Source organism: Paroedura picta, chromosome 13 (assembly GCF_049243985.1).
Source record: "Paroedura picta isolate Pp20150507F chromosome 13, Ppicta_v3.0, whole genome shotgun sequence".
In the NCBI taxonomy this organism is placed as follows: Eukaryota; Metazoa; Chordata; class Lepidosauria; order Squamata; family Gekkonidae; genus Paroedura; species Paroedura picta.
The window spans coordinates 6,354,082-6,377,572 of record NC_135381.1 but is presented as its reverse complement, the minus strand read 5'-3'; the positions used below and the strand labels follow the sequence as shown (position 1 = coordinate 6,377,572).

Below are 23,491 nucleotides of genomic sequence, written 5' to 3'. Positions count from 1 at the left end.
GCGGGACAGCTGCCCTGAGTGGGTATTAAGTGTTGAGTGGCACTTAAGCCATGAGACCAGCTCCTCCTCCAAGCCCTTACCAGAAATATTAAGTGGAACAGATTGTCGCTATCGTCACAGGAGTAGCCACGGTTGGAAGGGCTTTCTCCGAAAATGCGGCAGAAGCCTAGATACCCATTTTTGGTGATCTCCTTTATTATTTTGAGCATGTGTATTGCACCCCATAAAGAGTGAGCCTTGGGGGAGGGCAGTATATCAATGTGAAATACAACGTAAATAAAACAATAAATTTTGGAGAGTCTTCGGGTGTTTGGAATAAACCGTAGGCCCTGCAGAACCGATTACAGTCCCCCAGGGCCCTGACGTCCTCCGGCAGAGCCTTCCACGGGGCCAGAACAAACCACCAATCACCTTGACGTTCCCTTGGGTGCTACGAGCCAGGCCCGTTCTTATTTTGAGCACGTCACTTTCAAGCTTTGGCTCCACCCTGGCTTCGCCTACCCTTCTGTTTTAGCACTCTGCTTCGGATCGAAAATAAAGCGGCGACGTGACCTCATCCTCCCCCTCCCCCTTTTTCTTTTTTCTCGCAAACTCGGGGGACTCTTCCTTCACTGCTTCGTACCTGTGAAATTTCACAGTTCGGGCTGCCAGCGGCGTGGGAATAAAAGCGCTCAAGCGCCGCTCGCTGTTGCGAAGAATCTGGACTCTCGCGCTGGTGATCTGCCAGAACTCTCGCATCGATCCCATCCATCCCTCCGAGAGATCTCCTGGAAGGGTGTGGACAGGAGGCGGCTTAGGTCAAAAAAGGCATATGGGGAGGAGAGAGAAGAAAATGTCTCAGCCCGTTGCCAAAGCCCTCAATTCGGAGTCTTGCAGAAAGGAGAATGCATTTCCCCTCCTCCTAATCCCCCAAGCAATAGGAAGTTCTGGATCTCCTATTACAAGGCTTGTTTCCTTGTGATGGAGAGAACATATGGTGTTGTCGAATTCGTTGACAATTTGCAGATATACTCGCTGAGCAGGAGGGCACAAGCAAGTACTCAGATAAAGAGTTCTAAATTTTAAAGTGCCGTCAGCTCCCCAGATACAAGCCAGCGTGTTGCCTGCATGTTTCCCTACAAGACTCTCTGCATGCCTGGCCCTACAGTTTAGATTTTTCTCCTTCTTTCAGTAGGTACAATCCAGTGACTTCCTTCATCTCAAACCCTGCGGGTCTGTCTGTGGGTGGGTGAAGTGCCACAAAAACCAGCTGCTAGTCGCCACATGTTCCTTCAACCAACATTTTTTGCTTCTACAAATTTGGGGCACATACAGATGGCATCGATCTTCCTTATACTATGTCAGACCCTTTGTTCTATCAAGACCATTATTGTCTGTGCTGCCAGCCAAGCCACAGCCAGTCTGTTTAGACAATGTGACCTTGTGAGTCTAAAGGTCTAATTTGGCATTAAAAAGACAAAAGAAATCTTGGGCTACATAACATTGAAATTGCATGATGTCCTAGTCCTGATGTAGACCACACTGGTCAGCCCCCACTGGGAGTCCTGTGTGCAGTTCTGGAGGCCTCACTTCCAAAAGGACGTAGACAAAATTGAGGAGATCAACGAGGATGATCCAGGGCCTGGAGACCAACTCTTGGAGGAAAGACTGAGGGGCTTGGGGATGCTCAGCCTGGAGAAGAGGAGATTGAGAGGGGACGGGATGGCTCTCTTGAAGTCTTTGAAAGGCTGTCAGAGGAGGGCAGGGAGCGGTTCTTGTCGGCAGGCAACATTCTTGAAGAGTATGTATATTGGAGTCAGTGGACAGAGATGCGGGCAGACGATCAGCAGAAGTAGAAGAAATGACAGCACCAGTGCTGTAGGTGCTTCGTATTTTCAGATTCCCACAGCTAGGCGGGTGGTTTTTGCTCTGTAAATGGCAAAGGAAAGCTCTCCATGTTTGCTGTGTTGTGCTTCCTGTGCTGGAGAATATCCAGATCTGGTTTCCCCCTCCCTCCCTCCCCCCCCCCCACACACACACCCGCCTACTCCCTTCAAAGTCTAATAATATCATCACTTTCATCTGTCTGAATCGTCCAAGCTGTTTGTTTGTGCTGAGCTTTTACCAGGCCTCCTCCTTTAGATTGTGTGAGTATGTTCCAGGGTCCACAACTTGGCACCTTTGTAGTACTGGGTTCCTACTACAGAGATCTGAAATCTGAACAGGTGTGCTTTAGTGATTCATCGTTGAGGGAAGCTTGGATGCATGTCCAGAATGTTTGTGTCGGGACTGATTGAGAGATGCTTCCCAAATCTGGAGTCCCATGTCCCCTCTCCCCAACCCCGGATTTTATTATCTAGAATTATTTCTTTTTGTTTCTACCATGGGGCCAACGTGCCAGGAATTATCTGTTCTGTTGCTGGCTTCTGAATGTGAATGTAATACTGGTGATATTATATGATGTTATATTAAGGTAGGTTAACTGTGGATCTGAATAGACTCTTATGTATAATTCATTTAAAAGGGTTAGGGTGCGCTTTACTGGCTACAGATGAAAATATGAGTTTGTTACTTTACATAATGTGTTGCTTTCATTATAGACTACACTGAAGAAGCGCTAGAAAACGGGATTGAATAATTGGGACCCCGTTCTGGTTGCAAAATTATTCAGGATTGCATTTAATACATTTCAAGAAGACACAACTTTTTGCCTTTGGGTTTTGTTTGCTTTGGGCGTATTTCTACAAGAAACCAACGGTGTTTCTTCATATGGGCTTCTGAATGTGACACAGACCTTTGTTTGTTTGTGCATTCTGTTGTTTCCCTTCGATTTGCATTAGGAGCGTGGACTTCTAAGCTGGTGGGCCAGGTTCAATTCCATGTTCCCCCACATGCAGCCAGCTGAGTGACCTTGGGCTCACCCACTTCCCTCACAGGGTGTCTCTTCTTCTTCTTCTTCTTCTCCTCCTCCTCCTCCTCCTCCTCCTCCTCTTCTTCTTCTTCGTCTTTGGGGTGGTGCCTGGGGAGGGTGAAGTTATGTGAGAAGATGTGCTGTCACTTCCAGAATGCTCTAAGAGTGTCCCCAGATTTCTATGGTAAAGTCCATAGAAATTATGGGAAATTCCTAGAGCACTTTGATGGTGGCTTTTCTCCTGCTCCGCAGTTTCTCAAAAATGGGAGACTGGGGGTGGGGAAGGAAATTCCCTTCTGGGACCTTGTATCAAGCAACCATAGCCTGGGAAAAATTCTCAGATTGATTCCAGAATTCCAGCTTGCCACAGCACTGAGCTTGCTTCTGTGTCTCCCCACTTTACACGGTTTGGTTTCCTTCACAGGGTGGAGCCAGCTCTGACGCGAATCAAAGAGGACAGGAAACGGATCATCCTCCCAGCTATCGACAACATCAAGTACAACACTTTTGAAGTGCAGCAGTATGCTAATGCGGCACATGGTTACAACTGGGGACTCTGGTGCATGTACATAATCCCACCTCAGGACTGGCTGGACAAGGGAGACGAATCTGCACCCATCAGGTGACTCTCTAACCCTGTTAGTCTGACCCTGTGGCTCCCTGGCTTTTGTTTTGAGGAGCAGTGAGCCAAACCATCGGTCCATTTAGCTCAGCCATTCTCAGCAGGGGCTACAGAGTAAAAAATATGAGAAGGGGAGCCAAAGTGTTTATGGGGGGCCCTGGGAACTGAAGTGATAAAATGCCATTTGGTCACATATGACATCAGTAATTGGTAGAAAGTTCAGCCTTCGGTCAAGGGAAAGAAAACAAAATCATGATATCCATTCCTTCATGTGTGCTTGAATTAATGCATTCAAGAGGGCGGGAAACAACACACATGCTTCCCTCAGTCAAATGTTCTAAAGTTTTGCTTCATACAGCCTTTTAAAAAGTTTCCCCCAGTATTTTGGAATGTGAAAGTTTTCTTGGTGTACGGCCATCAATGATTTTCTGTCCCCCTGTTGGTGGTGTGGTGTATCCTTGTTGGATGGGGAGGGCTGGAACCTAACCAAAGTTCCTAAAAGACCCATTGTCCCAAAAAGGTTGAGAATGGCTGACCTAGCTCATATTGTCTGCTCTGGCTGCCAGTGACCCTGCCATGTCTCTGAAATGGAAGGGTGTTTTCCAACATTTCAGATGTCACATTGCATCAGTTTGGATCCAAACTAAATTTTCCAATGGCGTGATAGAACTTTCCCGCCTTCTCCTTCTCTGGCTGCCTAATGATCTCCTCCAACTGCTGCTACTGAGGGATTCGAGACCCTGAAGTATTCCTTGAGGGGGGGCAGAGACAGTAAGGGGGAGATGGGCCATATAGTCCAAATCCTACCCAGCAGGTTTCATGTAGAGAGGGACAAATCCGAGTCCCCAGATGAGACTCCACCACTCTTAACGCATACACCCCAGCACCATATGAAGTATAGACTTGCCCTTCATCAGAGCTGGTGGTTATTCATTCCCGCATCCCTCCCTGCAGCTTCCTCCCTTCCCCTCCAGCTCTGAAGCTTTCGGAAGGATGCAAATTGCTCTTAGCCTCACATTTCCTCTTATCGCGGCCAAACAGAGGGACACGCCGGCAGTCACTTTATTTATCACACAGCCAGCGAGTGCCCGTTATCGGGGGCCTTCTGCTCTTTGTGAAGCTGCAATATTCGAGCAGGTAATTGCTCAGGAAAATCTTAATGCGCCTTGATAAACGTGGCTTGCATGGCGTTTTACCCTTTCAAAGTGTGGCTGCCTTTTCTCATGTTCTTTTTTTTTTCTAAATGGTCGTTCTGTATGTTCGGTCATTGGGAGTCTTTTATTGTCGGGCTGGATCCAGCACTCTGTCAGGAGATCTCTACCACCACGAAACCTTTTCTCATTACTGACAGTCGTTTCTGATCCCAGGACCCAAACGGATAACTATATGGGCAGTGGGCTTCGAGGAGGGAGAAAGAAGGGGTCAAACTATCCTTCCCACCCCTCAAGAGTTAGGGCAGGGGCTCCCATAGCCTTGTCCAGTTCCCATTGGCCCCCATTCTCCAACTGGCCATCATTCAGCTGAGTGGCTGGAGGGAAAAATGGAAGAGAGATGGGATCTGATAATCGGTGGCCTGAGCTATTATTTGGATGGGAGACCTCCATGGATTTGGGTGGTAGTTCCTCCAAGGAACACTAGAGGTCATCATGACATGGAGGCAGGAAATGGTCAACCACCTCTGAACGACCCTTGCCTGGCTGCCAGACAATCCTCGGACCATACGCTCCAAACTGTCCCCCCCAAAAAACACCCAGAATACAGAGCATCACTGACACATGCATAGTGTTCCATCTGCACCAATTTGCCACTCATGAACCTCTGCTCCATACATTTCTCCAATCCCCTCTTGAAACTCTCTATGCTCGTAGCCACCACCAGTCCCCGCGACACTGAATGCCCCCTATTCGTTCCTCTTCGGGTGAAGAAGCCAGTCACCATCTGATGGCCTGACTTGGAGATGTGCCCCTGAAAGGACAGATGCCCTTTGTATCCCTTCTTCCATACCTGGAGAGCAGGGCTATGCACATCAGCTCCAGGAAAGCCGCATCAAAAAGAACATTAACCAGCACACGGCAGTTTTTTTATTCTGGCACTCCCCAGCTTTGCCCATTGATGGAGTGGTCTGTTGAGTTTCATTATCAACACCTCCCGGGCCCATTAGTCACCTGTCTCCCTTCAGGCTTGGCCCTGCCTGGAATTTTATCTCCTTACACCAGCAGCGACCTGTTAAGGCAACACATACGTCTCTCGCTGATTGCTTAATATACCGGAGAATGAGGCAGGTGAAATGCTGTCAGGGATACATGCGCCAGTGTTCTGCCTGCTCCGCAAAGCGTATTTTAACACACTAATTTATTTTAAAGAAACAGGTGGTGATGCAAAGTCCTCTCTGTCTCTTTGTCTTTCTCTCCCTCTGCGAGTTCCCCGCTTTGGCGGCCTATGAGAACTCGACTTTTGATACGTATCAAGGTTTTGTCCCCCTCTCATTTACACGCCTGTCATCCTCACGACTTTAATGGAGCCTGCGTCGATTTGCTTGGCTTCGATTCTAATCAGGAGCTGGGGGGGGGGGAAGAAATCTTACCTGCATTAGAGGAGCAACAGAGACAGCTGGCAAGCCAATGTTTGACTCCCCTTGGACTGTCAGATTGGATTAGCGCATTACGGAAGACGAGCTCTGTCAGAACGGATCACTCCAATGATCTGTCTTCCTCTCGTGGCCTGTCTGTCAAAACGAGCCACGCCGGGCACCTCTCGTGGAGCTACTAATCAGGACAGAGGATGCAGTCCCCTTGTGTGCATTGGCAGGCATAAGATGCAAGTCGGTCTCAGCTGTCTGTGGCTGGATTTGTCCCAGGTAACATAACAGTATCAAGGGATTCAGGTAGGGCAAAACATTATTAGAGTTGATTCTCATGAAATTCCAAGGGAGCAAGGATTACAGCTCATGCCTGACCACGGATACCATTTCCCTTGAAGAAAGTGGCTGCTTTGGAGGAGGGACTTCATGGCGTTGTACTCTACTGAGGCCCCTATCCTCCCCAGTCTCCACCCCCAAAGTGTTCTAACCGGGATCTGGTAGCTCTACCCCTCCATTCCCGGCCAGTGGCCAAAAGCTGCCACCAGAAGCTGCTACCAGTCAGAAAAGCAGGCAGGACTTTCATGTCCAAATGATTGGAAGGGTTAGAGATCAACCCTAAGTTGGTCTACTCAGAATCTGGCTTGGGCCTAATGAACCGGACTTACTCCCAAGAAAGCATTCCGAAGATTGCACGGTTGGAGGAGGAATAGAGAGAGTCGACACCTACAAGGAAGGAGCAAAATTGAGAGTCAATGCGGTGTAGCGTTAGTGCTAGGAGATCCTGGTTGGAATCTGCACTCCGCCATGGCTGATCTCACTCATGGCTGATGCTCACTCGGCCTAGCCTACCTTACAGGACTGCTGTGAGGATAAAATGGAAGAGAGGAAAGCAACGTCATCTACTTTAGGTCCCCGCTGGGGAGAATAGCAGTGGTAGGAACGACGTAAATGAAATAATAATAAATAATAATAAGAGTCAGAATGGGGAATTGGGAGACGGAAGGGGCTAGCAAACATGAGGCATTCAAAACCACCCTGGCCCCATTTGTTGTCATTCTGAATAATAAGATCAGACAATAAAGGGAAAGGATCTTTCTCTAAGCATAAAACGAGAATAATTTCCTGGCAGAAAGGCCTCCTCTTCAAAACTTCATTCGTTAGCGATTCACTTTCATCCTGAAACATGATCTTTCACACTCCTTTCAAGGCATTAGGCTGCCTTCTACTTCCTATTTGCATATTATTGAGAAACCTGTGAAGGTTCTGGCACTCGTTACTATTTGGCACTGTGCTCCTCACAGGTGTTGCGGCTAAGTGTGCCACTTGACACCCATGTGACCTTTGTGGAGCTGGGCTTGGGGTTGAGCAGCTGCAGGGACTTGAACCAACAGACCTGGGCTTAAAAGCTCTGCTGCCCCTTGTGGCAACCGAGTGAAGCTGCAGGGCAGGGGTCCTCCACCTTGGTCAGCCTGGTGGCATGTTTGGAATTCTGGGTGTCTCTTGGGGGGAGAGGAAGGGAAGGCGATTGTAAGCTGCTTTGAAACTCCCTTGAGTAATGAAAAGCGGGGTATAAAAACAACTCTTCTTTTATTTAAGCCCCAATAAGGCTAATGATCTCTGGTCAACACACCCTCCATGTTGGTCCTTGCATGCGGATCATTGTGCCCGCTGCTGGCTGGCCCCTGACTTAGCAAAATCTTTTTTTCAGATCTCCCTGTTATCTGAATTCTGTAGCTTGTAATAGCTTCTAGCTCATGTTGCGATTCCATCTTGGCTTCTGATTCTTGACTTTTTGATTGCTGGACCATCCCTTGAACCTGTCCCTGAGGATCATTCTGCTGTTAAGCCCCAGGAGTATCTTTGTGCCTTTATGTAGTCCCCTGACTGTGACTCCTCTCAAGCTATTTGCAAAGTGGCAAAAACATCTTCCCTTTGTGCCAAATATGCCCATGCAGGAAAACGGATTCCAGATGTGGGGCTGTTGCCGGAGAAGGGGGGTGCAGATGGAAGGTTCCTGTCTGCACGGGTTCAAGGCCAGGCCAAGTCTTTCGTCCTCTCTGACTTTGACACAGACTTCTGTCCCCCCCAACCCACACATCCCCAATTACCTTGCAAGGATTCCATGCTGCGTGTTCGCTGAAGAATATCTTAAAGCCATTTGCACAAATTGGCTACACGGTGTCTTTTTCCCTCGGTACAATCATATTGATTTGCCGTGTAGCGCTTCAAACAGCGCCAGCCCCTGCCAAAAACCAAAGGCCACCGTTCCTTTCAGATGTGTGATTTCTGCCGTGGCTCCTGAGGACACTTTGCGCTTTTAAGTGATCTGAAAGGGTGCCAACTGCTCCTGGCCGGCTGCTCAGTTTTCCTCTCCCTCCCTTGGTAGGAGGTAATGGATAAAAATAACAAAATGTACCTTCAACCATTATTTATTTTCATGCCTTCCGTTCTCCTAGGGGCCCGGAGCAATGTCCGTCTTTCTGCTTTCCCCCTCCTCTATCCCAACAACGACCTTGTGAGGTGGTTTAGACGGAGAGAGCATGACTTACAGTCCCCAGTGAGCTTCACTGTGGTGGAGATTAGAACTTGGGTCTCTCCAGTTCTAGCCCAACACCCTATTAGGGAGGTTGGATTAAATGACCCTGGAGGCCCCTTCTATGATTCTGCAGAGGGTGCCTGGAACTCCAAGTGGTAAAGAGCAAGCCTTTCTCAACCGGGGTTTACTAAAACCCTGGGTTTTCTTGACAGCCATGGAAGGATTTCCTGAATGGGTGGGAGTTAATTAATGTTACATATTTATTTAAAAATTGTTAAACGTATCAGGTGATATAACCATATATGGTCAACCTGCCCCCCCCAAGGCCAATGATGGGCCTGGAGGGGGTGGGGAGGGGAGGAGCCTTGGGTGGGCGTGTCCACAGCTCTGCTTCCCAACCGTATTCTGCACGATCGCCCCACTTCTGGGGTTTCTCGAAGCCTGAAGAACGTTCCAGGGGTTTCTCGTTGGTCAAAAAGTCAAGAAAATCTGCTCTAGAGAGAAGGAGGAAGCCCTTCCAGAATGGTTGCATTTTAATTGTTAATTAATTCGATTAGGATGTAATATACTAGTTGAATACCCTCATTATTGGTGTGAGCCGCCATGAACCCCCAGGGGAAGGGCAGCATACGAATAGGAAAATAAATTTAAAAAATAAAAACAAATAAAATGCTCCTGCTTCATATCTCAAGGCCCCAAAGAGCCACGGCTGGCAATTGGCCCAAGCAGAACTAGGCAGTTCTGTCCAAACATATACCCTTCTCAGTCCACTGCAATGAATGGCCTCAGTACAGCGTAACTCTGTTTAGGATGACAATAAAATACCATCCCCTCCCAAGAGTGTCTCCCAAATTGCCCACGTTCCTCTAAACCAGGGCTAGTCAAACTGCGGCCCTCCAGAAGTCCATGGACTACAATTCCCAGGAGCCCCTGCCAGCAAATGCTGGCAGGGGCTCCTGGGAATTGTAGTCCATGGACATCTGGAGGGCCGCAGTTTGACTACCCCTGTTCTAAACGGTCACCCAGGCTTTTAACTGTCCTTTTGCAGGATCCGAGCGAGCTTTTCCTGGAGTGCATGTCTGGCTGCTGTTTCATTTTGATGTCAATCACTCCTCGCTCGGTCTATTTTTGAGGAATTCATTTTGGGACCCTTCGGAGACAAAAATGCCGCGTTTGTGCATTTGCCACCAACGGCTGCCTTTCTTGCTTGTGCCGGAGAATTCTTAATGTGCGATGCAGCCGCTAATGATGTGCCGGTGAGCTGGCCACGGGGGCGGGGGCGGGGGGTGGGGGGAAGCACGAGGCTGAGGAATCTTTGAACGGGAACATGAATGCGGGAGCAAAATCCATTCTGGATAAAGCACAGCCGTGCCTGGGCAAAATGAACCTATTTGTGCGCCCCGTGTGTGATTTCTTTCCTATCTCTGGCTGGTTTCTGTAGCATCGACCGGTTTTGCATGTAATGTTGGTGCGTCTGTTTTGACTGCTGATAACATTTGGGGGGGGGGGGGGTTGGAAGGGAACTCCTTTGTTCAATAGATAAATGGAGATCTTGATGTCGATATAGATGAAGACGAGGAAGACATTTTTATACAGGGCTTTTCCCTACCTCAGGAGTCTCAGAGTGGCTTTCAAACACCACCGCAGGGCCCCTGTGAGGCTGAGAGAATTCTGAGAGAACTGTGAATGGCCCAAGGTATTACTAGGCCTCGTATGACTCAAAGTGGCTTACAATTACCTTCTCTTCCCCTTCCCTGAGAGACAGGTGGGGATGAGAGAGTCCTGAGAGAACTGTAACTGCCCCAAGGTGACCTAGTAGGCCTCATGTGACTCAAAGTGGCTTACAGTCTCCTTCCCTTCTTCTCTCCACAACAGACTTGTGAGGCAAGTGGGGCTGAGAGAGCCCTGTTTGGTGTAGTGGTTAGGAGTGCGGACTTCTAATCTGGCATGCCGGGTTCGATTCTGCGCTCCCCCACATGCAACCGGCTGGGTGACCTTGGGCTCGCCACAGCACTGATAAAACTGTTCTGACCGAGCAGTGATATCAGGGCTCTCTCAGCCTCACCCACCTCACAGGGTGTCTGTTGTGGGGAGAGGAAAGGGAAGGCAACTGTAAGCCGCTTTGAGCCTCCTTCGGGTAGGGAAAAGCGGCATATAAGAACCAACTCTTCTTCTTCTTCTTCTGAGAGAATTGCGACCAACTCAGGGTTACCCAGTAGGCTTCATGTGGAGGAGGAGTGGGGAATCAAACCCAGTTCTCCAGATCAGACCCTGCCACTCCTACAAAATGCTGGCTATCAAGATCCCCCAACAGGATTCCTGTGGAGGAGGAGTGGGGAATCAAACCCGTTTCTCCAATGAGTGCCTGCCACTCAGCCCCACCTGCCTCACAAAGTTCTCAGTGGGGGGGGGGGGGCAGAGGAAGCAAAGGCAATTGTGAGCCACTTTGAAGCACACAGGGCTTGCTGGGTGGTCTTGGGCCAGTCTCAGTTCTTTCAGCGCTCTCCCAGCCCCACCTGCCTCCCAAGGTGCCTGCAGTGGGGAGAGGACAGGAAGACGATTGTTGGTCGCTTGGAGATGTGTGAGGCCGGCTGGGGGACCTTGGGCATGTCACAGTTCTCTCTGAACTCTCTCAGCCCCACCTGCCTCAACAGATCCTGCATACTCCAACCACTCCCACCTGTCTACCTCTAGCCAGTCCGTCTGCCACTCTGGTCCACCCACCAGTACTGCTTGCTTGGGGTATTTGCCCCCTCCTCTGCACCAGCTGCCCTCTGCTCTGCAGAGTAGTTTCCCTTCTTGTGTCTATCAGGGCAATCCCTTCCTGGGAGTAAGCACCACTGAATAGACTTAAGTGGAATTCTAAATAGACCTCCTTAGGATTTCACTATAAATGGGAAATGGCTATTCCTGTTGATCTTAACAGAGTTCAGGGTACTCATTCATTCATTCATTCATTCATTCATTCATTCATTCATTCATTCATTCATTCATTCATTCATTCATTCATTCATTATTTGATTTCTGTGCTGCCTCTCCCACAAGAGGGCTCTGGGTGGTTTACAGTGATAGAATCATAGAATCCTAGAGTTGGAAGGGGCCATACAGGCCATCTAGTCCAACCCCCTGCTCAACGCTGGATCAGCCCAAAGCATCCTAAAGCATAAATTATAGTAATAAAAATGCAGTTTAAAACAAAAACAAAAACAGCCCCCCTCTTCCCCACCCATTTAAACATCCTCCACAGGTCACACAGTCTGAAAATGGCATAAAATTTGGGAGTAGGTGGGAATGAGAGGGAGGCCCATCTAGTTTCAGTCCACTATGGCCTAAACCAGGGGTAGTCAACCTGTGGTCCTCCAGATGTTCATGGACTACAATTCCCATGAGCCCCTGCCAGCGTTTGCTGGCAGGGGCTCATGGGAATTGTAGTCCATGAACATCTGGAGGACCACAGGTTGACTACCCCTGGCCTAAACCATAGGCCTGGCAGAAGAGTGCCATTTTTGCAGGCCTCGCAGAACTTTGACAGCTCCGCCAAGGCCTGGATTCCAACTGGAAACTCATTCCGCCTAGTTGGGGCCAAGGCCAAAAAGGCTATGTTCTTGTAGAGACCAGACAGGCACCTATAGAGTCAAGGATTACCAACGTATTGGTGATAGCAAAGTGCAACAATATTGGGGGAGAGCGGTCCCTCAGATACGCAGGGCCTGGACAGCACAAGGCCTCAGTGTTCAGCACCTTATTAAGAAATTCAAATTCCAGATCTGAAGGAGCCTAATTCTGAATCTGGTTTTTCGTGCTGACCCGCCTCCCCGAATGCCATCAGACCTAAACTCAAGCTGAGCTGCACCAACTGGGTTGCAACTTCCTTTGGAATTAATTCATTAAAGTTTATTTTAGAGCTTTGAGCAATCATATATATGTATTTTAAAGCCGTTACAAGCCGTAATATTCTTGGCAGGGGACTCTCGGATTCAGTTTTTTGGTTCCCAGCGTGATTTTTTTTTATTATTATTATCGAACACAAGGCAAATTGATTAGAATGTTGTTTGTGCCCTGGTGAAATATTGTGTCCCCGGTAAGAAAGCGGCTTTTGTTTTGGTGGCGGCTGTTCTTTAAAGGCAGTATTAAAAATTTCATTAGGGGCAAGTTGTGTAGCCAGAGTCTAATAAAGGGATAAACTGAATGATTGTGCAAATAAAAAAGTAATTGCTTTCTAATGCACTTGTTATTTTATTTCCCCCCCCCCTGTAAGGGTTGCGTTGAATTTCTGTGGCTTGATGGCACTAGTGCAGGGTTAAAGATGGCACCCTGCTGCATGCCAGTTTGCGGAAAGGAAACCTTTGCGCCTTCAGGATAATGCTGGCAAAAAGGGCCATCAATGATAGAATGTGAGCTTGATCCAGAGAAGGTCCTGGGTTCAGTTCCAGCATCTTCTGTAAAAATATTTGGAGGGAGCAGAGTTGGAAAGGACTTTGGAACTTGTAAAGTCATTGCTGGCCCAAGCAAGATAGATCAGAGGTCCCTCTGTATCAAGAAAAAGAAGAGTTGGTTCTTATATGCTGCTTTTCTCTACCCAAAGGAGTCTCAAAGTGGCTTACAGTCGCCTTCCCCACCTCTCCCCCTGTGAAGGAGGTGAGGCTGAGAGAGCCCTGAGAGTCCTGCTCAGTCAGAACAGCTTTATCAGGGCTGTGGCAAGCCCAAGGTTACCCAGCAAGCCCAAGGTCGCCCAGCTGGTTGCATGTGGGGGAGAGAGGAATCAAGCCCTGCTCGCCAGATTAGAAGTCCGCACTCCTAACTATGACACCAAGCTGGTTCTCCTGGTACCCGCCAAGTGGGTGGGGCCAGGTGGGTCATTTGCTGAACAAGGCTTCTGATTGGCCACTAGATATTTGATTGCCCATGCAGATTTTTTTTAAGTTGCTTTGAAGAAATGACAACCGCCGCACTTTTCACTAACTGAATGAGTCCCGAAGCGACTTACAAACTCCTCATGATGGGGCTAAGAGATATCTTCTAGTACTGCTGTGGGAGAATGGCTCTGAGAGAAGTGTGGTCGGCTCATGGTCACCCAGCTGGCTGCATGTGGAGGAGTGGGGAACCAAATCCGGTTCTCCATATGACAGTGTGGCTCTCAGCCTCTACAATAGGCTTCCTCAGCCAGGGTTTTGTCGCAGCTTGGAAGGGTTTCCCAAATGGGTGGGAGTTAATTAATTTTTAATATATTTTTTTAATTTGTAAAAAAGTTGAGAAAGGCAGCTGTACACCATGCAGACCGTAGAGTTGCATACCCATCTCTTTTGCTGGGACCTTGCTTTAACCCCTCTTGTCCTCCTCCTCTTCCTTCCCGACAGGACCCCGGCCATGATCGGCTGCTCATTTGTGGTGGACCGAGAATACTTTGGTGAGATCGGGCTGCTTGACCCTGGTATGGAGGTGTACGGAGGAGAAAACATTGAACTTGGCATGAGGGTGAGTGGCAGGAGATTGGCCTCATGGTCCTTCTGCTGGTCCCAGGCAGGACCTCCAAAGATGATTATGCCTTTTTGGATGAAGATGCTTGACTTGAACGAGAGCCACCCTTGAAGGCTCGTTAGCGTACGATCGGGTGGTACCCTCTTTTGATTTTTTTCTTTTAGAGGCTGAAATCCAAAACAATGTTCTTTGTAAACGCAGTGCATTGCGAGTTCTCCTTCTGTGTCAATTGGGACGGACAGGTCCTCCTGGTCCCCAGCTTGGGATGGGGTGTTTGAGTTGCCAGCTGCAAGTTGGGGACCTCCTTGTGATTTGGAGGTGGAGCTTGGAGAAGGCAGCGAGGTACAACACCGTCAAGTCCACCATCCGAAGTTCCCCTGGAGAAAATGGCGGCTTTGCAGGGTGGACTCCATAGCAGTACACTCCCCTGAGGTCCCTCCCTGCCCCAAATACCCCCCACTCCTGGCTCCACCCCCAAAAACTCCCAGTACTTCCCAGTCCACAACCGTCAACCCTACGTGGGAAGGATCTCTCTTGGAAACCATAGGCTCCTGTAGAGGAGACGGAGGTGGCTCTAAGTGGCGGTCATGTCTGCAAAGGGACATGGGTGGAGGAAGGGCAGAAACAGGACTTCAGGTGTGATGGCGCAGAAAGTCCCCAAAGCCGGCCGAATAACTGATCCTTTTTGTAGCGTTTATGCTGGGGAACGGAGGCGCTCAGCACTGCAGACCAATTCCCCTGATCAGTTCTGAGTTTCTTCCAGCGCATCACCTCCAGCGACTTCTGGGCAGAAGGCAGGGCAGCCACCAGAGAGGTGAGCATCGCGGTCAACTCTTGGTATGGCAGCCCAGGGCTGGAATGCCACTTGTGCCCAGACTCAGAAGACCCCTGGGGCTCTGCAAGACGCTGCAAAAGGGGACTCTGAGCAGGGAGTCATGCCTGAAGGACGGATGCAGAGGGTATCAGTGCCCTAGAAACGGCGGAGAAACGCTCCCGAGACCTGAGAAGCTACGTCCGACTCTCAAAATTGCTGCCAGACTGCCGCAGAGACTAAATTTGGGGCCTGTCAGCTTTCATCCAACTCCCCGGCACCTCGCAGGCTTAGCATATTCAAGACCCCTCGCCGTGATTTTTCAGAGCCGCTCTTCAGAGGCAGCGGGAGGCAGTGGGAATTAGCGTCTCTGTACAGCAGAGGGGGCGGTGGTGGGGAGGGGAAGAGCTGTGTGGCGTTGCTACCCTTTTGGAGGGCTGGGACGGGTCAGGCACGGTGGCATTTGAGACGGTACCCAGCACTGGAGCAGGCCTTCTTTGCTCAAGGGGGTGGCCCCGTTGAGTTCAGGGACAGCTATGAATGTTTCATCCTTGCTTTTTCAGCCCTCGTCCTTGATTTCCGTCTCATCCCGCCTTTCCGCCAATCACACCTGGGATCCTCCTATCTGTACCATTGTCTGTTTTCTTGTACTATTTGTGCATTTCCACACACATGTTGAATCATAGAATAATACAGTTGGAAGGGGCCTCATGGGTCAACCCCCTGCACTGTGCAGGACTCTGCTATTAAGTCAATGGCCTCCGGGGGAACAGATCCTTATTGTCCCGATTCCGCACACATTAGATAATGCACTTTCTAAGCACTTTCAAAGTAGATTATCCTGTGTTTGACACTGGAAAATCCAGCTGCAAAAGCACATTGAAAGTGCATTATCCAACGTGTGCGGAATGGGCCCTGCCGGAGAGAGCGCCAGGCCTTCCTTGCCCTCGAAAGCTTATCCCTTGAATAAAACTTGGTTGGTCTTCAAGGTGCCCCTGGACTCAACCTTCGTTCTGCTGCTTCAGACCAGCTCAGTTACCCACCCGAATATGTCCCCGAGGAGTTCATCCTTGCAAAGTCTGCACAATAGTTTTACGTGCCAAAGTGCTGCGATGGCTTCACAGTCCCACCAGCTGGATGAGAGAGTCATAACTCAGCAAGTCACTGTAGGCTGGTCTGAGCAGCATTCAATAGCGTTCCTCCCTACCCATTTCTGACAAAGGATGCCAGCCAAAGCAAATCTCCCACGCAAGTCAAAGCGATTCTCCCCTATTGTAGAACACGAGCCGGCCTTTCTCGACTATTTTTTACCATCGAGAGGCTCCTGAAACATTCTTCAGGCTTTCAGAAACCCCAGAAGTGGCACCATCATTTATTTTATTTACATGTTGTATTTATATACCGCCCTCCCCTATGACACCGAACATCCAGAGGTGCCAGATTAGGCTGCAGTGGGTAGCTATGTTTATTTTTACATTATTTTAATGTTGAATGTCAGGCAATTCAAGGTAAAAGTTTGTTCCGGTTTGTTTCTGTATTGAATAGACTGGTGGGGGTGAGGGAGTTACCCAACTTAGAGCTCCGGAATTCCTTCGAATGGCTCTAGCTGTGGGCACGATCCTTTCCCACACGCTCTCCTCATGCTTTTCAGTGAAGGGTGTGCAAGACACGGTATTGGATGCAGGCCAAGTTTTGCACTCACTTAAGGCACTTTTTGTCAGAGGAAGAGAGCCTTCCTTCTGCTCCTCTCCCACTGCAGCCTCTCTGATCTCCGGGAAATGCCACTGCCGGGGGGGGGGGGAATAGGGATACCAGCCTCCAGGTGGGACCTGGGGATCCCCTGGAATGACAGCTCCTCTCCAGATGACAGAGATCCATTCGCCTGGAGAAAATGGCTGCTTTGGAGGATGATCTCCACCAAGGTCCCTCCCTGCTCCAAATCCCACCCACTCCTGGCTCCACCCTCAAAGCCTCCAGGTCTTTCCCAGCCCACAGAAGTCAGTCCTAGGGGGAGCAGGGAAACCTGTTGCCAACTCTAGGTTGGGAAATTCCTGGAGATTGGAGGTGGGAGCCGGAAAAGGGCAGAATTTGGAGAGAGGTGGGGCTTTTGTGAGTCCACCGTCCAAAAGCAACCACCTTCTCAAGAGGAACGGATCTCTGTGTCCGGGAGATGAGTTGTGATTGCAAGGGATTTCCCAATCTCACCTGGATCGTGGCAGCAACCCTTCTTAGAAAGAGCACGGCCAGATCGGGGCTCTGCCATAGAAAGAGGGAATTGGTGGGAATCCCAGCACCCTTTCGGTTAGGAGAAAATGCAGTCTGGTCTCCCCCACACAGGAACACCCCCCACCACCCTTTACTTAATAGAAATCTGCGTTTGATTTTGGGTTGACCGCTAACAGCGCAGTGTTCAAAGAGCTTTGGGTCGAGGGCGGGAGCGCAGAACGAGGGGAGCACCGCCTTCCTAGCCGATCGCCCGTTTAATCCTTTAAACCCCCTTTACAAATTAGCATTCTGCTCACGCCGAAAGAAACCGGATTACGCCGGCGGGCTCGAGATAGATTTTCACTGTGTCGGATCGACCTTTGTCGAACTCGTTTTAATCAACCGGAATCAAGAAATCCCGTGCAATTAATGAGCTTGATTTGGGCAGAAGATTGCCTGGTGCCCTCCGCTAATCCTCCTTAAGTGATACCTGTTATTCCAAAGGTCTTTGTTGACCCACCCACAAACACCCCGGATATTTCCTGAAGGGCTGGTTTTGCTTCTGGGGCCTGGGAAGTATAAGATTACCTGCTTGCTGAGCGAGACGCAGTCTTGCCTAAATGGTGTGGTCTTTCCGTGGCTTAGAAACTGCTGAAATAAATGGGAAGGGGCCGTAATGGAGCCGTTATTCACCTGGAGGGAAGCGAGCATTGAGAGACCAAAGTCCCCAAGCTGGCTGCATGTAGAAGAGCAGGGAATCAACCCCGGCTCACCAAATGAGAAACCGCCACTCTTAACCACTACACCAAACCGGATCGTGAAATAAGAGTTCGTGTCTGAGAACTTGCACCAGGACCTGGCTCCTTGGTCCTCCATTCTGATTCGTTAGAATGTTGCAGGTCAGAGCGTGTTTGGTAGCCAATTGTAAGGGTGAGAGTCCCAATTCTCTCAGCCTCACCCACCTCACAGGGTGTCTGTTGTGGGGAGAGGAAGGGAAGGCGATTGTCAGCCATTTTGAGACTCCTTCGGGTAGGGAAGAGCAGGGTATGAAAGCCAACTCTTCTTCTTCTGAGTGTAAAGTGATATACTATATACTTGAGGGAGGGCCCATGGCTGAGTGGAAGAGCCTTTTCTTGGCCTGCCGGTCAAAGATTCCATTCCCAGGCTCTCCAGAAGAAATCAACAACCACTCTACCAGTGGGGTTTGCAGCTCCGGACTGAGAAATATGTGAGGATTTTGGAGGTAGAGCTGGCAATAGGCCAGATTGGGGGTGGGGACCTCAGTGCTATATGGAGTCCACAAACCAAAGCAGAATAAATTATGCAAGTTTATGTAAATGACTTGCATCATTTATACGGCGCATGCTTATAAGGCTGCTGAAAATTCTCTTTGGGAGTCCTGCGTTTTGAGCCCAGGCGTGCTCCGACGTTGCTTTAGAGGCAACAGAAATCAATAGCGCTAACAGACTGTGTGTTATTTACTCCCCGTCTCATTAAAGATCTGGAGTGCTTTACAAGCCGTACAGAAGCCCCCTTATTAGCAGCCGTTTTGGATCCTCTTGATTGTTGAGAAAAGGGAGCGTATAAACACTAAAAGCCTGCTTTATGATTTGACCTAATAGAAGGAATTTATGAACCATCTTTTTACAACAGGGCTGTTAATCATCCCAGTAAAGATTTCTCCCTGTCAGCTGGCAAGGAGGAGAAACAAATCGGTTCTCTCCAGATTCGTCGCTTTGAGCAGGGAGCCGTCGGGGGCCCAGGTGCCTTGAGTCATGCCCCAAACGCTGGGCTGCAAGTGTCCGTTCCTGGGGTGGGGAGAGAGTGTAGGTTTACTAGGCTGAGCCAGGCAACAGAATGGAGGGTTTGGAATGGGGACATGGGGAGGCATGCAATGTCATCGCTGTGGCAACTCTATGGTTACCAGAGAGTTCCAAAAGATTCCTAGAGCTACCCTATACCACTTGTGCTGACAGACTTTGAATACGCAGGCAAAGCAAAGCACTAGGCTGCTTAAAGAATAAAATAGTTTTATTTGAAAAAGAAAAAACTAGATAGAGACAGAGAAAGAGAGAGAGAGGGAGGGAGAGAGAGAGACCTAACTATCTAGCAACAATTATCTTCCTATTCAGCTGGAGACTAGCAGGGAGGAAGTGTGCTCAAAAAGCCAACTGAGCCTATTAGGAACCATCAGGAGGTTATCTATGCTAAACATCCATCTCCTCTGATGCCCCCTGCAGGACACCTTCGGTATCCTGATCAGTTATGCACACCTGCAGTTTTTGCATATTTCAACTTGCAGATTTGCCCTGAAAACTTCCCTGGGGCTATAGATCTACCTGAGTTAAAATGGGGTTTCTTCTGAGCAGCTACAGCCTTTTCCCTGATGTTTTGATCCTTCCTTTCTTCCTGAGAACTCAGCATTGTTCTCCCTTCTTCACTTTCTCCATCCAAGTTTCTGCCATTTTTAAAATTTGTTAAACATTTACTGGTGATATGACTATATAAGGTCATGCTGACCTGTCCCCCCCCCCTTTCAAATGGCCAATGATGGGCCTGGAGGCGTGGGAAGGGGAGGGGCCCTGGGTGGGCATGTCCACAGCTCTGCTTCCCAACCATATTCTGCTTGATCGTGCCTAGAGAATATTTCAGAGGGTTCTCAAGGGTAAAAATGTTGAGAAATGCTGCCGTGAAGTATGCGCTTTGTCACTGCAGTGCATAGAATTAATGACCCGAGGCTGCCGCTGAAAACAGCAGCATGGCGTTGGGCATCCCGCCTTGATTCCCTGGAGCCTTCAAGCCCCACTGGATGGCACTGCCATCCAGGTATCTGCCGGGCGGTTGTTTTCTTAAAGTCAGAGCGGAGTCCTTTGAGCGCTTTATGGTTCTGATTTTATTTTAAAGCGCCGGCCAGCTTTGCTTTGTTCTTGATTTGATTTCCCTGCTTAAGAATAAGGAGATTTCATGCTCCTTTGAACACTCGCTGCGTTTTTCAGATGAAGTCCCTTTCTACCGCAGTCACTTATAATAGCTTCACAGTTTACCTACTCTGAATTTAAACTCTGAACTATTCCCTTTGTTGCATTAACTGATAATGGAGCCGCTTCTGAAAGGCTCCGTGCGCTCCCTGATCAAATCCCATACATTTTAAAGTAAGGTCACCGTCTCCTATTATGTTTCGGAGGCAGGCAAGTCACTCCCGTGTTTGCAAAGATGTGCTGCCGCTTTATCGGCATGAGCAGCGCACCCACCTGCCTCCCCTGCAGGCTGCTGAACTGCAACGCCAAGCGTGTGTCGACTGCACAGCAAGTGGTTCTGAATTCTTTACATCTCCCAGGGAGCCAGGGGTTCAGACGGTCATGGAATTGCCCCTGTTTTGCACCTCTGCTCCTTCTGGTGCATTGTGGTATGGAATTTTGAGTGATCTGTGTTCAGATCCCTGCTGTGCCGGGAAGCTTTCTGGGTGACCTTGGGCCAGGTGCTCGACTTCAACCTAACCTAGAAGAAGGAAAGAGTTGGGTTTTGGAACCTGCTTTTCACTACATGGAAGACTCTCAAACATAGCTGACAATCGCCTTCCCTTCCTCTCCCCTCAATAGGCACCCTGTGAGGGAGGTGGAGCCAAAAGAGCTCTTAGAGAACAGCTCTAACACGACTGGCCCAAGGTCACATCAAAATTAGAAGACGAGTTGGGTTTTATACCCTGTTTTTCACTGCTCGAAGGAGTCTCAAAGCGGCTTCCAATTGCCTTCTCTTCCTCTCCCCACAACGGACACCCTGTGAGGGAGGTGGGGCTGAGAGAGCTCTATCGGGACTGCTCTGTGACAACAGCACTATCAGGGCAGTGACCAGCCCAAGGGCACCCAGCTGGCTGCCCCCTCTCCAAAAAAATTTCTAGCATTCTGTCTATGGGAGAATAATTAAGTTCAGATCTCAGTTAATGGCATTGCTTTTCTTCCCAATTTGAGCTTCCTGGGCGGCACAGCAGAGAACCATGTCCCTGGCCCCGTAAGACTTCCCTGTCCCCCTTCCCCAGTCTGCGGTTCGCTCTTCTCTTTTTCACGCCTGCCTGGTGGTTTCACTGACACTGTGTGTCTGGCCCGACGTCCTCCCGGAAGACGGATCTCTCGGTCCTCCTCCAGGAGGCTGACAAGTCGCCTCCACTTAGCAGCTGTTGGAGGTCAAATGGGACTTCGGAAATATGAGCAAGCGTCAATCTTTGCCGCAGCATCCGTCCCCAGCTTTCGGATGACTGTCAGGTCCCATGAATAAATTAGCCGTGACTGGTTTGATGCATTGTGGAGGCCACGCCGGATTTGGAAAGGAAATGTTGGAGGGAGACAGGAGGACTCCGTGGGGCAGGGGAGGGGCAGAGGGAGGGCTGTGTACTAGGGACCGGCTGCGGGTACGTGGCAGAGCCTCTGCTTTGTGGGCAGGAGATTCCCAGCACTACATGTTCAAGGGTTAGGTACGTGGAAAATCTCTTTATGAATCTCTGGAGTGTTGCTACCACTAGGAAGCTGGAGTTTGGGGAGGAGGATTTCAGCAGAGTATAATGCCAGAGTCCACTGTCCAAAGCAGCCATTTTCTCCAGTTGTCTCTGGGAGATCCCCAGCGATCACCTGGAGCAGCTTTTCTCCACTTGTTTATTGTTGAGAAACCCCTGAAACATTCCTCAGGCTTCAGGAAACCCCAGATAATGCAAAATATATTTGGGAAGCATAGCTGTGTACATGCCAACCTGGGGACTGGTGAATTGAAGCTCATAATGATGCTGAAGACAATGCGTCCTCCTGGACTGAACCGAGACCTAGGTTTCCTGTCTGCTTGCCAATGCTGATCTCTCCTCGCCTAGTATCCTCTGCCTAATAATTATAAACATTCTTTTTATAACCCACCCTTCCCACGAATTTCAGCATGGGTAACATCAATTTTTAAAAGGCAGGCTCAAATATCAATTAAAATAATACTAACACCATTAAAATATTCTGTCACTTCTCCAATACACCCACCAATTTAGCTTGAGGACCGAGGAGGGCTTTCATTCCTTGGATGGATGAATCAACTCTTGGGTTTTTTGACAGGTGTTTCACTGGGGAGGCAGATAGGTGAGGCTGAGAAAGCCCTGATATTACTGAAGAAGAGTTGGTTCTTAGATGCCACTTTTATCTACCTGAAGGAGTCTCAAAGTGGCTTACATTTGCCTTCCCTTTGTCTCCCCACAACAGACACCCTGTGAGGGAGGGGAGGCCGAGAGAGCCCTGATATTACTGCTTGGTCAGAACAGTTTTATCAGTACTGTGGCGAGCCCAAGGTCACCCAGGTGGCTGCATGTGGGGGAGCAGGGAATCAAACCCAGCTCACCAGATTAGAAGTCCGCACTCCTAACCACTACACCAAGCTGGCTCTGTTGAGAAACCCTTCCGGCTTCAAGAAACCCCAGCAGTGACGTGATGGTGCAGAATATAGTTGGGAAGCAGAATATGGGACATGCTCACCTGGGACCCCTCCCCCCCCCCCCCCTCCAGGCCCATCGTTGGCCATTTCAGGAGGAGTAGGTGGGTCAACTTGACTATATAAGGTCATATCATCTGACAAGTGTTTGACACATTTTTAAAATATATTAAAAATTAATTAACTCTCCCCCGTTTGGAAATACCCTTCCAGGGCCATCCAGAAAGCCTGATATAAGTTCAGATGAACTCGCATTCTAACCCAATGATTAACAAAAGCGCCTTCTCTGCCATCGATTTTGTGAGCCTTGAAGGTGCTCCTGGACTCTTGGTCTTTTCTAGTGCCACGGACAGGTTGGCCTGCCTGGCTACCTGTCTTGATGTATCACCAGGTAAGAGTGTGTCAGCCTTTAGGAGACTGGAGACAGACTCCCAGCTCTTTGGATGCCAGCCCAGGGGAATCTTGGGGGATTTACACCTACGGGTCAGAGAGCCGGCACAGACTTTAGCCGAAGTGGCAGCGCAGATTACTAAGGGATTTCTTATTCCCCCGCCTGTCTTCCAAAGTGTTTCTCACTTTCTCACCCCTGGTTCCTCCTCGCCTTCAGAAACTGAGCACATTCATTCCATATTAAATTACTGATAAGCTGAGTCAGGCAGCGGTGGCCGTTTTTGAAAAGTTCATAATGTAGTTCAGAAATGAACTTTCTAAGGTTGCCGACTGGCTCTGTGTGTGTGCGCGTGCGTGATTTGACAACCATGGATGCTTCCAAAATTAATTAATTGATAGGAAATAATTTAATCTTGCTTTTCCAACCCATTCCAAAGATGAGCTGGTTTTTAATGCCTCTCCTCTCCTTCCCTTCCTTCCTCCCTCCTCCCTCCCACTTTCCTTCCTTTCTCCCTCCCTCCCTC

General features: G+C 49.3%; 1 protein-coding gene across 4 annotated transcripts in view; it reads left to right on the top strand.

Moving 5' to 3' along the window:
* Positions 1-23,491, top strand: part of GALNT9 (polypeptide N-acetylgalactosaminyltransferase 9) — a 413,877-nt gene that overhangs the window by 352,725 nt on the left and 37,661 nt on the right. For 3 of the 4 annotated variants that reach the window (XM_077308381.1, XM_077308382.1, XM_077308383.1), the window contains exons 5-6: positions 3,315-3,512; positions 13,987-14,104. In XM_077308381.1, coding sequence (XP_077164496.1) covers positions 3,315-3,512; positions 13,987-14,104 — 316 coding nt within the window. Of the gene's footprint in view, positions 1-3,314; positions 3,513-9,731; positions 9,886-13,986; positions 14,105-23,491 lie in introns of those variants that run through there. The other variant, XM_077308384.1, reaches the window with a different exon arrangement.